Here is a 16,491-nt window from a genome sequence, read left to right as displayed (position 1 = left end):
GCAGAAAAAAATGCATACATCCTTAGCACACAGATTCATATGAAAAATATTCTTAACAACGCACGAAAGACAAAGGCTACAATATAACGTTAAGCCACATTAAACTGTCAGAGACTTCGTCATGCGCATCTTTTACCACTATGATGGTGCGTGCTAGAAAGCTGCTCAAAATCCTGCTCAAGATGGGTGCTTTTCGCAGTTACTGGCTTATCTTAGTTATTAGACATCTCCTCACTGCACATCTACACCATGTACACCTGGGGTGATATTTACGCAAACTGTGAAGTTTGTCACTCCTCCGCAGCTGCGCACTTAACAGTTTCTGCACGCTTCGCAGTTCATTCATAGAATATGTCTGCGTCTACGCTTCGCAAAGGGCAACAGCCAATCACATTACTTTGCCAGAGTTGCATAAACATGATTGGCTAGCATTTGCTCAAGGGTATATGCACGGAGCGGCCTAACTGGCATCTGTCGGACGATTTAAAGTTCACAAAGTTCACGTCTTTGATGCTGACATAAGAAAAATAACATTTTATAAATTACTTTAAATAATCGGAGGGCAGTTTTATTCAGTGAACCACCTTAGTGTAAAGCTGCCATGTAGTTCAGGTCAAAAAACACGCGACTAGTCGACGTCAGTCAAAAAGCATTACAGCAAAGCATTAAAGTCAACTAGTCGGTGCAACTCCTAGAAATAATGTTGGGACTCGGGAACGCTATATTGCTAGACCACCTGCTCCTGCTCAAATTACAACAGAGTTACAGACTGCCAACACATTTAATTCCGGCAATTTATTCCAGTGTGCAAGAAATCTGGTTGGGTCCTGTGGCTCCCACAGTACAGCTGCGGCAATACAGACCTTTACTCTGCAGTATTTATACGTGGTTTAGTTTCACAGAATTAGAAAGGAATCCTAGTTTTTTAGTTCAGTAGAGGTATAAATGCTTTTTTTATAATTTATTTTTTTTACTCTGCCGCTATGGTTGTTAAATGTCTTAACTTTAGCGAGACATATTTAGAGCTTATGCACGTGGGCATAAGCCCTCTAGCTTCCCGTACGAATGAAACCGGTATTACATTACATGTGGCTCACAACACCTATTTAGTGTAAAAATGAAAGATAAAACTTCTCTCTAAAGATGGAGGACGTTTTTGTCTCTGTGGATACGAAAGTTATTGTCTCTGAACTCGTTATCAGAATGAATAACAGAAAATATTGTGCCCATACCAGCCATCTCTAATTTAAACCCATTGAATGGCTGAAAAATTACCAATTTTGCCAACAAAAAGCACAAACAAACAGCACAGAAATTCTGCACACAATTGACTTTTGTGTACCATGGATTAAAGATTCTCGGGTTTTAAAGGACAAGGCGGTAAGTAAATGACAGACTTTTTTATTGTTTTGTAAACTATTCCTCTTTAATAATTCATAAAAACATCAAGTGTGTCCTCGCATTCCCCTGCATAAGGCTTGATGGTGAGATGCTTTTTGTAGCAGGCATTTCTGTCTCCTCAGGATGCTCTGCTTGTGGTGTTTTAAGATTGAATAGCTTCTGTCCTCCTTTTCTGACCTGTGGAGGCCGGTGGTTTCTGGCAGGTCTGGAAAGCTAGTCTTTGTGCAGGCGTTTTGTCTATGCCTTTGACCCCCCCAAAGGCAAGACGGGGATCTGAAGAGCTCAATCTGATGCAAGGTTAAGTGTCATGCTTGCTGGCTGTGAGGTCTTACTACACAGCATCTGTTCTTCCCCCTGTGTTTCTGTGTGTTGGGCATATATGTGCACATGTGGAATGTAAAGGAAGCACTGGTGCACGTCAGAGGTGGTGCTGGACCATCTGCGACTTTTCACCTTTTACCAGCGCTCCACATATAGCCAATTGCCATTCTCACTAGCAAATTTGAGCATGTTCAGATTTTGTGTTTATTTATAGATTATTAGTTATATACATTAATTAAATAACTCAAAAATGTCAAATAATAAAAATGTACACCTTTTAAAATTAATGCAAGTAAACTGTGGTGTCACATGAGCATGATGTAGACTTAATAAAACCAACCAGGTATTTTGTCTTTAAAGTATCTTGAGAGACCGGATGTAAATCCTTTCATTTGATGGATTGATTGTTGTTTGTTATTTTGAGTCAACTAAATATTTGCTTGAAAAAGGTTCATATTTTGGTTTTGGGGTCACCAACAACAGGCTGATATGCATGCAAGGTCAAAAAACACTTTCATTGGTTGGAATCATCTCTTCATCTCTTTGTACAAGTTGTCCCCGATGGTTGGCATCATCTTTTCGAATGTGTTGTCCTTGAGTTCCTCGATGGTTAGCATCATCTCTTCACAGGTCTTGGATCACAACAATGGCGCTAGAGGCCAAAATCTAGAGGCTTTGGGATGAGTATCCACAGGTGGAAATAGAGAAAATATATTAAACCGCGTTATCTAGCCTCAGTGACTGATTTTATTACCTATTTTGAAGAATTACTGCCTTATTATAGTTGGTAACTATAAAATAGTTTATCAGATTAACCTGTTAGTTTAGTAAAGACTATTTGACTATATTGCTATTGGATACACCAGTTGCAGCTTTTATTAACGACAACAACAAAAAAAAAAAAACGTTTCCATAAATTCAATTTGTATTTAGCCTTGTTTTAATGTTAAGGAATTTTAGTGTGTAAGATTAGTAATTTGCACCTGAACATTTCAAATAAAACCCTCAAATGTATATGTAATTACTATATAACACCCGTTTATTTCTTATGCTCAAGTGTTCCTACATATGTTTTTCATATCACACTATTACCTCCTTAGGTTAACTACTGAATCCCCATTCTACATGTTAAAAACACATTTAACATCTCCAGTTGGGTTAGGGTGAGGGTTAACTTTTTTTTGACCCACGAAGAACATAAATATTTTTGACCATTTGCTTGAATTTCAAACATGGGAAGATCGCAAGGGTCTGTGCATGAACATTCAGGCTTCATTAGACTACATAAAGAGACCGTCGCTTTCTTGCGGTCGCTCAATTTCTTCCTTGATGGACAGCAGTGTCCTCCCAAACCCGACCTCAACCTTTTTTTCCACATCGCTCCGAAAAAGCCATCGCTGACTGATTCCTGTTATTTCTGAGGAGTTTATTTCTGTTCTCTCACCATCCGGTCTAATTATTCACCCTGAAAACAGAGACGAGAGACGCCCATCTATTTCAGCATCCCTCCATCCTTCCATTATTTGTCTCAACTTCCCCCAGTGGAGAACAAACACCCTCCGCCCCCACCGTGCTTAATTGTGCATATCGTCATTGGAGATATTTCAATTAATTTGGTCATTTGCTCCTGAGAGTGTTTTTTGTGTTTTCTTTCCTCCATTTGTTCCTTTTTGTAATTATTTTTTTTTTCTGGTTTCCTCCTTATGAGGGATTTCAAACAAGAAAACCTTCATCTCTCTGTGTATTTTCTAAAATTATCCTTCTTGTGTAAATCATTTCTTGCATGTGCCTCATTGTTTTTTATCCATTATGTGATTTGGTAATATACGCTGTGAGGTTTGGTGCAGAAGGGGCTTTAAAAGTCATTCAGGTTTTTGGTTCCTATCGGAAATGTTTCTCTTTCACAATCACAGGTACTTGGGGATCTGGTCTCCTGGTGCTGTTCTTTCTGATGTTTCAGGTTTCTAGCAATTGAGTGTCTGTGAAAGCCATTTTGGTGTCAGAAAGAGGGGAAAAAAGTGACAGCAGCACCAGGGGCTGTGAAATGAGCTACGGTGCAAATGAAAATGATTCAGCAGTTCGAGAGGTTATTGAGTTACAGCACAGGGGGCAGAACACCATAAACTCACCAGTGCAAATTGTGTTTGGTTACCTGCAAGTTCTTTTTATGATTTTATGGTTGACTAATTAGATCTTGTAATTGTGTAAGGCAACAGGGTAAAGGTTTAGATTTTATAGACTAGGTTTATTTCTCTGTTTTTGCACTTTTGAACTTTTGGACCTTCAGAAAAGTATATCTGTTAAATTTTATTTGCCTTTTCACAAATTTTAGTTTTCGTACGATATTCGCTGATGTGTTCTGTATATTCAAGGTGAATTTATTAGCTCTACAATAAAATAATTTTCCAAATATTAACCGAATGATGTTTAATTGAGATTTTTTTTCCCTCAATGTTTTTAGTTTTAAAAACTAATTTCTAATTACTATTTTCTGTTGTCTTGATCTTATATAATATTTTACTAGTTATTTACTAGATGCTAGTCTCGTTATTCACGGGAGTTACATTCTAATAATAACCTGCAATAGGTGAAATTAAAGTAGTCAGCTTTATTATTTTTTTTTTAAACAATTATTATAGATGTTTAAGGCTGTAAAACCCCCTCACTATACACTTTATACACTTTTCTTAGACAGGCATTAACATTTTTACACTTTTCTCTCTTATTTAAACACTCTCAAAGTTCAAACCTTCGTAGAAAAATACATCCAGTATTAAAGAACGAAACCAAAGATTAAAACCTGTTGTGGCCCATTTCCATTGAGTGGTAGGGTTCAGTACGGGTCACCTGCCAAGAGTTTACCAATCTTCTCATCTACATCTTTAATCTTCACCAGCACATGTAACATCTTGTTGGAAAGTATTTCCATCATTTCGGGTTTGTTCACAATAGTCCAAAAGGTGATAATAATAGTTTAAAATGGTTGTTCATGCTTTAAGTTGCTGAAAGAATAATTATTTTGAGCTTCTCCTTTGTTTCGTGCTTTACTCTCCTGTTTGTCCATTTCTGAAAGGATCAGATGTCAGAAGCACTTGAATAATCATGCGTACATTTTAATCATCAGCTCTAGTTCATTATGTCAAATATAGATGCGCGGCGAGTGAGAGTGTAACTGCTTGCACTTTTAGAGGGCCTTGTAAAACAAAAACAGGACAGCAGATTTTGTTCTTTTTGGCTTTGTGTCTCGTCATTATGATGACGACAAGGTTTGTTTGAGCTTGGGTCGACCATGGCTCATTATTATATGTATATGTATTATTACAATGTAATGTTATGGCTTTGTATTAAAAATGGAGCCTTCGTTTGTTTTCATTTTCCTGGCATGTGCACGGGCTGGTAACGATTGTCTGTAATCCAGTAGTGTTCAGCTGTGTGTCTGGCTCCACCTTTTGGCCTTTTGTTGTGCCATGTACACTTTAGAGAGGGTACCCAAAAGGTGGTACGGTTTGATTTTGGTACCTTTTGACAGTGGAAACTGCCATAAGCTTACAGTACCATGCGGCTCAGTGGAAATGGTCCATTGATCTTCATTTATTTATTCTAAAATGGTGCCCTACAGCTGCATAACTTCTAGCTTCCTTTAGCAGGTCCAGAAGTTACTTTCTTTTTTTTTTTTTTTGGGCTGTGGGTGCTTCCGCAGGTGTTTTTGAATGTGCAGAACAATGTTTCGTCGACATTGTGGGGGGGAAAACTTGCAGTATTTTTAAAAAGGGCCTGTTCACACATGATCCCTTTCCGGTAAGTTCCGCAAAAGGTCTATATGTGTGAAAGGGGCTAATGCTAACACTTTACTGAAAATGGCACTTAATCGATTGCTTAAATTTAAATTATGTTTCTTAGACTTGGAATACATGCACAATTTAGCAATGATTTTACCAGTGCTTTTAAAAGGTACAACATTGCAATAGGTGTAGTTTAATTTTTCCTTTGGGTTACGTTATTTCATGTTTTGGGATCAGGTAGGCAAAATCCCTAAAACTTCAAAGAGTCATTTAATCACATTTTGTTGAACAATACAATGTTTTATATTTTGATTAATTGGGATTTACATTTTCTCAAAGCTGAAGAAGCGAACTAGCATGAGCGAAAATGGTTATCCTTCTGTTTAATTTACAGTAATTGTCTCTCTCTCTCAAAAAAAAAAAAAAAACATTTAATGAGAACCTACAGTAGACCTGCCTTTTGTATATGTCTAATTAAAGTGCGCACAAAGGGATATCTTTGCCAACATCTCGTCATTAAATTGGTCATGGGTTTGTGTGTGTGTGAATGCGTGTCCATACAGACAGACAGTTCCTCTACATGATTGTTGCATGAATGAGCTCAGTACTAAATTAGACCACAGAACGCAGCCGTCCAATCAGCAGGGACCCTCTGCCTTCAGTGGTTGAAAGGTCAGACAATGCCAAAGCCCCGCCGAAGAGAAGCAGAGAGAGACAGGCGTGCTTTCTGTCACTCAACCCTCCATTACAGCACACACTTCCCTATTAGTGTTGCTATGGTGAAAGCCTCTCCACCCACAGGCGCGCCGGCAAAGGTTACCGTATTAAAAGGGCAGAAATGCTTCATTGCTCGCTTTCTTATTTTTTTCCGCTCCCTTTCCAATTTAAATGCAGCTTTTCCTGCAGGACCAATGATATCATTGCGGCTTACTGTATTGTGGCAGTTCAACAGATGTCGAAGCAAGCCTGACGTGTTGGTGCAACATCATGTGAAAAATAACAACTGGACGTGAATTTTTAATGTACACTCACAGGACACTTTATTAGGTACACATGTTAACAAGTTGGACCTACCTCTGCGTTAAAGGGATAGTTTACCCAAATATGACAATTCTGTCATCATTTACACACCTTTGAACTTGTTCCAAACAAAGATATTCTTAAGCATGCTGGAAACCTGCCAACATTGATTTCCATGGTGGTTGTTTTTTCCAACTATCAATGTCAGTGGTTTATGCTTTGAACGTTCCTCAAGATATTGGGCTCTATTTTAGTGATTTAGGTGCAAAATCTAAAGCGCATGGCCCTAAAGCATTAAGGGCGTGTCCGAATCCACTTTTGCTAATACGCTCTGCGCCCCGGCACATGGTATAACAGAATTGTGCCTATTCTCTTAATGAGTTATTGGTGTGTTTTGAGCATAACGTGTATTAAACCAATCAGAGTTTCATCTCACTTTACATTTAAAAGTCAGTTGTGTTGAGCCATGACGCATTTGCTATTTATATGGTGGACTTTGTAAGTGGAAAAACTGAACACTTTACTAACAAGAAAGCGGTTAAACAGACAAACTGCACGAGGGTGATGAGCATCCTCCAATCAGCTTTTTTACTTTATCTTTTACTTTACCTTTTTACTTTTACTCCTTTACTTTCATAGATAAGGAAGCGCACTATAATGTGTTGTACACACTTCACTGAAGACATCCATCAGCCTACCTCTTTAATTTTGTGTAAGCGCAAAGATTTGTTTCAAAACTATTTCTAAATTCAGTTCTATTTTCCAGCAAAGGAATGATAATATAATGAATATTAATAATAATAATAATAATAATGAAATGTGGTCAAAATGTGGTCAAGTTATATCCAAATACATGTCCTATTCCTATGCTCCATATAGTGACGCATACATCTCCAAAACTAAATACTGGCGTCTTAGATCAGCTTTCACAGTTGGTCAGTGGCGCAATATATTTCAGTTTCTTAAAATAGTAACGTGCCAACATTGCGCCTTAACACACCTCCTTTTTTGAAGTGGCACAAATATATGTGCTATTTAAATAGCTTGAAGCCAAATGTGAATATTAGGGTTGCGCTTGTCTGAGAATACCAACAAATCGCACCAAACACTTCTTGTACCTTATTTCGACGGGTGTGTTAGAGCCCATTGTGTTCAACAGGGGACAAAAAGGAAGCTCAAACTGGTTTTGAACAAGTCCAGGTTAAGTAAACATTGGTGTAATTTTTGTTTTGGTTGAATTATTCCTTTAAAAAGTCTCTTTATTTTGTCATTGATTTAACAATGTGCTGGAGGCATTTCTCAGAGAATTGACATGGTATCGTTGGAGGTTTGTCTACTGTGCATTCATAGTGTGAATTTCCCATTCCAGCACATCCCAAATGTTCTCTGTTGGATTGAGGTATGGAGGACATCTGAGTTTAGTGAATCCAGTTTGAGATAATTTGAGCTTTGTGACATGGCACAGTATTCTGCTGGAAGTAGCATCAAATGAAGGTTTCACTGTGGTCTTAAAGGGATTAGCATGGTGTGAATGCTTTTGCATTTAAACAATGCTCAATTGGTACTAAGGAGCCTAAAGCATTCCAAGAAAATGTTTCCCACACCATTACACCACCAGCAGCCTGAATTGTTGATTCAAAACCGGATGAATCCATGTTTTCAAGTTGTTCATGGCAAATACTAACCTGTCCATCAGAATGACTCACAACATCACAAGTATTCAGACTAGACAACCATTCTTTCTCCAGTCTTCCGTTGTCCTAGTTTACACATGTGAGGGTTACATGCTCGCAGGAAAAGCTCTGCTCAAATAACACACACTGACTGGATTTTTTTCATGTTGCAGCATACTGCTTGCATAAGCGCTTCTATGCCATCATGGTAATGCTGCTAAAATGACAACTATCGACTTGTTCATAGTCAATAAATGTGGTTTATTTTATTAAATTGATTTTGTTTTTAATCAGTATAATTAAATTTAATTTGTGTCATACAAGATTATATTTAATAAAGCATTATTTGATCATCACAAAGCATTTTTGGTTTCATTTTTGGCCAAGTTCAGTCCAGAATTTTTTGATTTTGGCCTAGAAATTTTTCATCGATAGATTCAAGACTTGATAAATGTTTGCACCGTTGTTGGCCTCGCTTCACTCCCACAACTCTCTGTTCCACCCACACTTGTCACAGGTACAGAGTTGAACAATCAAAGATCTTGCATTCTACGTCGTTTTGTGCATCAGGGTGTAGCAAAGGTAATGTGGAAATGTAAATCGGACCTTAGTCACAAAACATTTCACATGATAAAACCTTCAGACTTATAGAATGTTAAAGTCGTTGTGAAATCATCAATTTACAATTTATTTCGCTTGCACACATTGTCTTGCTAACATTTATTTAAAGTCTGCTGAAGTTGTGGTCCTTTTCTGTTAACGCCAGTTTGACAACTTCAGCGACAATACACTTGACATGCCCCTCTGACAGTTAGAATGCTACAAGAGAATGATGCACGAAAAGATAACCTTGCCCCCTACTCAGTGTTCTGTTTTAATTGTAAGTACATCAACTGTTACACCTGGCTCAGGGATGTAACATAGTAAGGGAGACAACAAGGAGAAGTATAATCAAATAGAAGATTTATTTAACTCGATTTAAATTATATAATCAAAATATCAGTATCAGCATGTTCAATCAGTGTGAAATGCAAGTGTATGGATGTGGTAAATGTTGTCAGTGATAGTGTGTGGATGCGAAACAAAGCATAATGCCCAAATTGGAGCTCAGCTCCGGCCAACTGCCAAGTGAATGGACAGCAGCCCCCACAAGCTCTCTGGCGTGGCTTAAATAAGGGCGCTGACCAGCATCAGGTGCGCTGAAGGCAGGCCCCCAATCTAGAAATCAAAATCAAACACACAGAAACGCAAAACAACGCAGTCCTAACATCAACATACTGAAATAATTCTTGGCAACTTCCGATTCATGTGGACGTTAAAGTTTTAGCCACTTTTCGTTTTGTTCAAGTTTTTAGTTATACCATTTTTTTTTTTTGTCTCATTTGGTTAATTTTTAAACTAAACCACGTTAAACTAAACAATTTGTATTAGCTTAACTTTTAAAATTGTATTTCAATACTTTCAATTCTTATATATAAATAACCATTTTCTGTGTAATTTCTTCAAATAAATGCAGCTACGGTGTGTGCAAGAGATTTTTCACAAACTTACTTTCTTTCAGATGGTACATTTTATATTTAAGTCCAAATACTTGTGGGTTACGGTGCAAAGTCAGTCTGCAGTTTTGCGCGTGCTTGTGTGTGTGTGTGTGTGTGTGTGTGTGTGTGTGTGTGTGTGTATTAACGGGCAGCTGCTCAAGTCTGTGTTCTGTGTCCTGAGGTGTGCTTCTCTCCTCTCCTTGGCCTCCTGAGCACTGATCATAAGAAAAGTTCACTTATTTTGATTTTAAAACACAGTACACCCCCCGCAACCCCCACTCCCCAACAGTGTCCTTCCTTCCTGCCGCACTATAAAGAGCACGAGAAAAGAGCGCCAAAGATGGAAGATGCCGTCCTCACTTGCAAAAGAAAAAGGGAGGTGAGAATTGAAGCCGACATCAAAGAAGGGTGTGTGTTCAGCAGAGGTGTATGTGAGATGGGGCATCAGCGGGGGGGATCTTCCCTCTTCAGGATGTCTCTGGTCCTGATGTGACTTTGATGAGCTGCTCAAAGCTCAGGTGCTCTGGAGCAGGCCGGCCCGCGGTCGTGTATCATGAGTAAGGGTACTTGCTGGAGTTTGCTGCTTTTGATGACTTTGAGAAATTGATCTCGGTGCATTGAGCTGTGGTCAGGGATTAAAGTTCTCCGTCGTTACGACGGATTTCCGTCAATTGGAGCGAGTCATTGACGGATTTCCGTCAATTACAGTGTTCCGCTTGTTCTTAATTTTTTTTCATGCTCTTTTCCTAATTTTAATGCTGTAAATATAGGCATTTCTCAAATAGTGTAATAAATGTCTTAATTTTAGTTTGAATAGGTCTTAAATTAAGAAAAGAAGTGTATTCAGCCTGCTGAGGAGGAAAAAAATTTTGTGATCAAAGCCTGGAGTGGAGCAAATGCACGTTCCTCTCTCCACTCTAAGCGTTTTAGCATCACTCCGCTATGGATCCACTCCGGGTTTTGGTATAGTTTCAGAGAAGTACATGTCAGGCTACGGCTGAGGTAAGTTATTTATATTTAAGATAGCATGGACCCATTTATAATGCAGGAAGGCTCCGATGTTTCGGAGATCGAAAAAAGTGTAAAAAATAAATGGAGATGGGCTTGGCTTAGCGAAATTGGGGAGAATGGCAAGCCTTTTAGTTCGTGGGCAAAAAAAATTAAACAACCAGGTACGTGTCTTTGCACAGTATGCCACAGGAAACTTCAATATGGCAGTAATGGCAAAAAAGTGCTAGCTCGCCATCAGTCAGAAGCCAGTCACAATGCCGCCGTTCGTGCTCTACAGTACACTTGCTCCCTGCCTGGTGCGACAAGTACCACAACGGAGATTCATGCATCTATGGCCGACCGTGTGTGCGATGTAAAAGTGCGCGTATGTTCTTTCATAGCGGAGCATGACCTGTCGTTCACAATCTCACAACCGCTAGTTAATTTGATGCAGTCAGTTGTCAAAGACAAGAGTGCACTTTCAAGATTGTCAATGTCTAATGCACATGCCTCCTACTTGTGCACACATGGTATTGCTGCTTATTGGAAGTCCGAATTGTCATCTAAGCTGAAAACGAAGATGTTCTCATTAAATGTAGATGAGGCAACAGATGGAAACATGGACAGGATTCTGAATGTTCTTGTTCGGTACTATGATGAAGATGTGGGAAAAGTGGCAACCCAGCATCTAGCCTCGAGGAAACTGAATATCGCAGATGCCTTATCAATCACAAACACATTGACAGATATTCTCCAGTCATATAGCCTGAACTGGAATCAGGTTGTTGGTATACTGTTGGATAACTGCAGTGTGATGAGAGGGAAAAAGTCTGGAGTAGAGACACTAGTCAGAAGAGAAAATCCATCATTGCTGGATGTCAGCGGAGACACTGTCCATATGGTCTCGAATGCAGCCAAGGCCCTTTTAAATACTTTCCAGGGATTTGTGGAACAATTTTGCTCTGATGTATACTATGACATTGAAAAATCACCCAAACAGAAAGAAATTTTTTCTGAGTTCCAGTCCTTACTTCATTTGGAGAATAAGAGCCTAATACGTCCCATCAGCAGCAGGTTCCTGCAAATGTTAGATGTGTGCAACAGAATACGGGACCTTATGGATCCATTGACCGTGCACTTCTACAGCGTCCTGTCTTCTCATGATCAACACAAACACAGGTACTTCTATTTTTGTATCATCTTATTTCTGTACTAGTAGGCTTTTTTTGGATCTTTAATAAAACACACACACGCACAGGTCTATGGTGATATCTTTGTGGGGCCCTTCCATAGGCATAATGTATTTTTTACTGTTTAAACTGTATATTCTATCCCCTTCCCCTTTTATTTCCCACGTGGGGCCCACAAAAAGGGCCCCACAACATCAAAAATCCCCGGTATTACTATCCATGAGGGGACATTTGGTCCTAAAAAAGTAATATAAATAAACACACACACACACACACATATATATATATACACACTCACTTTTTTGTTATTAATAATATTTAAAGATGCAGACATTTACTGGATTTTTTTACATAACAAATCTAAACCAAGGGGTGGCGATGCCTCAGTGATCAATCAGGTTATGTATATAAAGTTATAGATACAGTGACTCAAAGGGTTAAATATGTTAGAACAGTGAAGCTCAGCTTTATTCCAGATGCTATCAAATTATTAAATAATCTTTATATAGAAAAAAGGATGAGTCTTGACCTGTAAACTCAAAAATTATGTCATGACTGTTGAAGTATTGGCAATTAGAAATAGCATTGTCTATTTTTTCTCCTTAATCCTTATTTGTATATTATAATTTTGTGATGCAGATGGCTCCTGAACCAGCTTCTTGATAAGCATGCAGTTACATCTGATGAGAAGGCCAGGATAATATGTCTGCAACAGCAAATAGCAAAATCTGCGAGGATAGGAAGTGATGTCAACAAAAAACGAAAGACACGCATCTGTATGCTTTTTTCCGAGTTCGACAAGCTCACAACCATTATTGATTTGTATCGAGGTATGTTCACTTTTTATTCACTTTAAGTGTTAAGAAAAGTACAGAGATTTCTTATTTATTGAAATCCCTTTATTGCTATATTTATTATATGCTTATTTTTCTTGGAATCCTTGAATGGAATCTGAGTTAACTATAAATAGTTTTTAGATCACTGTTAATCAGATCACTTTGGTTAATACTACTACTACTAATAATAAACTATTTATACAGCAGTTTTCAAAAACAAAGTTACGGACTTATTAACCAGATTTAAAACATGTCAGGACTGATGTAATTTAAACTAGACAATTGAATAATACAAATGGAAATAACAAATCTAGAAAATAATATTAAAGGGTTGTAATGTTCTAAGAAGAGTATGTTACATTGCTATGAATGTGATAATTAATCAATGAATAAAATATACAGACCCATTTCTAATCTGGTTCTATTGTGATTTTTAGGTGTACTTCCAACTTTCCAGGTGTTCCTGAAGAAGTTGCAACATGAAAAGCCCATGATTCATGTGCTGCATGCTGAAATGCTACTGCTGGTTAGGGAACTTCTCTCCAAATTTATGAAGCCTGAAACTATCCCTTTGAGTGCAAATGGCTTGTTGAAGCTTAATGTTCACCAGAGAGACCTGCAGTACACTGACAAAAGGTTGTCTGTGGGAAGATTCAGCTTCTTTGCCTTAAACAAGGCTAGAGTGGAAAAGAAGCCCTGGGTGCAGAAGCTCTACAGTTCTCTCAGAGAAGGCTACATAAAGGCAGCAACATTCCTCCTGAAAAACCTGCCCCTCAACAACATCATCATCACCTCTTTATCTGCGTTGACACCATCATTGATTCTCCACGAATCAGTCCAAGGTGCATTCAACACCTTGGCCAAGGCCTTGCCAAATGCTGTGAAGTCAGAAGAGTTGGGTCAACTGGATGAAGAGGTTCGAGCCTACCAGATTAATACAGATCTAGGAGCACAGGCCAAATGCTTTGAGGAGAACAATGCACGAATCGATGTTGACTGGTGGAGTAAGATTTTTGCCATGAAGATGACAGGAGGAGGAACGAGGTTCCCCATCTTAGGGAAGTTGGTAAAGGCTCTTCTGTCATTGTTCACTGGCCCTCTTGTAGAAGGATCATTTAACATGATGGATGATATAATTGAGAAAGACAGGGTTAGGCTGAACATTGAGACTTATGAAGGTTTAGCCATTCTCAAGTCCAACATGAAGGTAATGGGCAAAACTGCATCTAAAATGCAAATTACCCCTGCATTAAGGAGATTTTGCCTGTCTTCTTATGAGACATACCAAAATCATCTGAAGAAAAAGAAGGTGAACCTTGACAATCAAAAGGAAAGGAAACTGAGGGAAGCTGTGAAGGTTCTCTCAGAAGTTAGGGTTAGAAAAGTAAAGAAAGGTTCCACCTCTTATGTTTGTGCTAAAGCCCCCACCTCTTCCACCCTGGGAGTTAAACGAATAGCTGCTGCTACAGCCTCCACCTCCTCCACTGCTGGAGTTAAAGGTAAATCTGCTGCTACAGCCTCCACCTCCTCCACTGCTGAAGTTAAAGGTAAATCTGCTGCTACAGCCTCCACCTCCTCCACTGCTGGAGTTAAAGGTAAATCTGCTGCTACAGCCTCCACCTCCTCCACTGCTGGAGTTAAAGGTAAATCTGCTGCTACAGCCTCCACCTCCTCCACCTCTCCTGGAGCCACTCCTGCACATGTAGCTAGTCAAACACTAAAACGGGTTTCAGGTGTAGCCAAGCTTCAGGAATATGGTTTTACAGCCAAAAAGCAGAAAAAGTGAAAAGCACTCTAGAGGCATTTGGACAAGAAAAGCACTTTTTGGAATTTAGTGGTGGTGCTGTTACTTTTTTTTTGCTGTTAATTATTAATAGTTTCACAAAACATTGTTTGGTGTTATAAGATACATAAAACATGCACTGAAAATACACTTTTTGAAAAAGCACTTTTTGGAATTTAATGGTGATGCTATTACTTTTTTTCTGTTCATTATTAGGAGTTTCACAAAACATTGTTTGGTGTTATAAGATACATAAAACATGCACTGAAAATACACTTTTTGAAAAAGCACTTTTTGGAATTTAATGGTGATGCTATTACTTTTTTTCTGTTCATTATTAGGAGTTTCACAAAACATTGTTTGGTGTTATAAGATAAATAAAAATATGCACTGAAAAAAACACTTTTTGAAAAAGCTCTATTTTGAATTTAATGGTGGTGCTATTACTTTTTTTCTGTTAATATGAGTTTCACCAAACATTTGGTGTTATAAGATAAATAAAAACATGCACTGAAAAGATGTGTGGTAGATGGTTGATTATTTGTCAAGTTATATATTTTTCAAAGATAGCTTTTAAAATATGCAAACTGGCAACATTAAAGCGGTTTAATCTCCCCTTAAAACGCTATTGGTCTCGGCTATTTAAATAAAATTTTGGTTTTAGGAATATGGCTTGGCCTGAAAAAAGTTCAGTCACAAGAATTTTTTTCACTTTAATCCCTGTGTGGTGCCCTTTTAGGGTATTGAAGTTCTAGTCTGGTATGAAGTTCCATTTGTTATTGTCATCTAATGCATCGGTCTTGCATTATGTGGGGTTTTTCAATCTTTAGCGGCGAAGATCCTACTTTCAGGATGAGCCCTTAGTTGGTTTCAGTAATGCTTCTTTTCATATTTGGAGGGAACAAAAAAAAAAAAGATTTTCCAAGTCATAGTGGAATATATATCGAGTTACTTTTATGAAGGAGCTTTTAGAGGAGAGATGCTTCCATTGACGTATTTTCTGGTCAGATACACTGGGTGGGCAGGACTTTAATAAAGAACTTTTTCCTTTTTAAATGTCAGTAGACTTTACTTCAGAATTTAATTTAGTTCTTATTTTGAGACATTTTTCATCGTGCCCATGGTCTAATGGTTTGTGTGCATTTAAAAAAGTTTGCAAAAAAGCATCAGTTTATTTGGTTTCTTACTCTATTTTCATTTTGTTTTACTCTTATTTTCATTAAAGCCTAAAAAGTTTTCTTATTATCATGAATTGGAGATTCTTGCAACCACTGTTTTGATTTGTAGGTTAATAATGATTTGAATCGGAGGAAATTGACCTGCCCAACTGAGCCTGGTTTCTCTCTTGGTTTTCCTTCACTTTTTGTCAAGTGGTGAAGTTTTTTTCCTTGCCACTGTTGTCACTGGCTTGCTTGGTTTGGTATTTGTGGAGCTGTGCATCGATAGATTTGCTCTTCATTGTTTGAATTTAAACCACACTGAACTGAACCAAACTGAACTTCAGCCCTGAACACAGCTTCCATTGACTTGATCTGTGTTAAGCTACTTTGACACAGTCTTTTTTGTAAAAGTGCTATAGAAATGAAGATAAATTGAATTAAAAAATTTGGTTGGTTGGGCAACTATAAACAGCCTTTTGCTTGTATATTATGGAAAGTGAAAGAGCATTTATTGCCAAATTAAACGATTTGTTTAACTACAGCTTATTTATAGTGTTAATAATATTATTCTAATGTTAAGGTTTTGTGTTGCTAATAAATAATACTTTAATAATAATTGAGTTCATTTAAAATGTTGCAAATAAGTTCCATTTTTAAATGTTATTTTATTTGACTTCCTATTTCAGTTATTATAGTTTATGTAAAAAAAAGTTAAAGTAAACTTTATGCTAATCTTGACAATAGTCAACACTGATCATCAATGTTTAAAATTGTAAAAAAAAAAAAAAAAGAACATT

General features: G+C 37.8%; 2 protein-coding genes across 5 annotated transcripts in view; both read left to right on the top strand.

The window, feature by feature from the left end:
* Window positions 1–16,491, top strand: part of snd1 (staphylococcal nuclease and tudor domain containing 1) — a 297,588-nt gene that overhangs the window by 92,697 nt on the left and 188,400 nt on the right. The window contains exons 16-17 of one of the 4 annotated variants that reach the window (XR_015481792.1): window positions 320–761; window positions 922–1,973. The exons of the other annotated variants lie outside the window; for them this stretch is intronic. The gene's annotated coding sequence lies outside the window, so the exon portion shown is untranslated. Of the gene's footprint in view, window positions 1–319; window positions 762–921; window positions 1,974–16,491 lie in introns of those variants that run through there. 4 annotated transcript variants of the gene reach the window in all.
* On the top strand, window positions 10,686–15,051 carry LOC101883798 (uncharacterized). The gene is made up of 3 exons (XM_087248170.1): window positions 10,686–11,904; window positions 12,555–12,745; window positions 13,189–15,051. The coding sequence occupies exons 1-3, from the start codon at window positions 10,763–10,765 to the stop codon at window positions 14,535–14,537; spliced, it is 2,682 nt and encodes an 893-aa protein (XP_087104296.1). The 5' UTR covers window positions 10,686–10,762; the 3' UTR covers window positions 14,538–15,051.

Source organism: Danio rerio, chromosome 4, assembly GCF_052040795.2.
Source record: "Danio rerio strain M-AB ecotype USA chromosome 4, GRCz13ab, whole genome shotgun sequence".
Classification (NCBI taxonomy): domain Eukaryota; kingdom Metazoa; phylum Chordata; class Actinopteri; order Cypriniformes; family Danionidae; genus Danio; species Danio rerio.
This window is presented reverse-complemented; position numbering and strand designations above follow the sequence as displayed.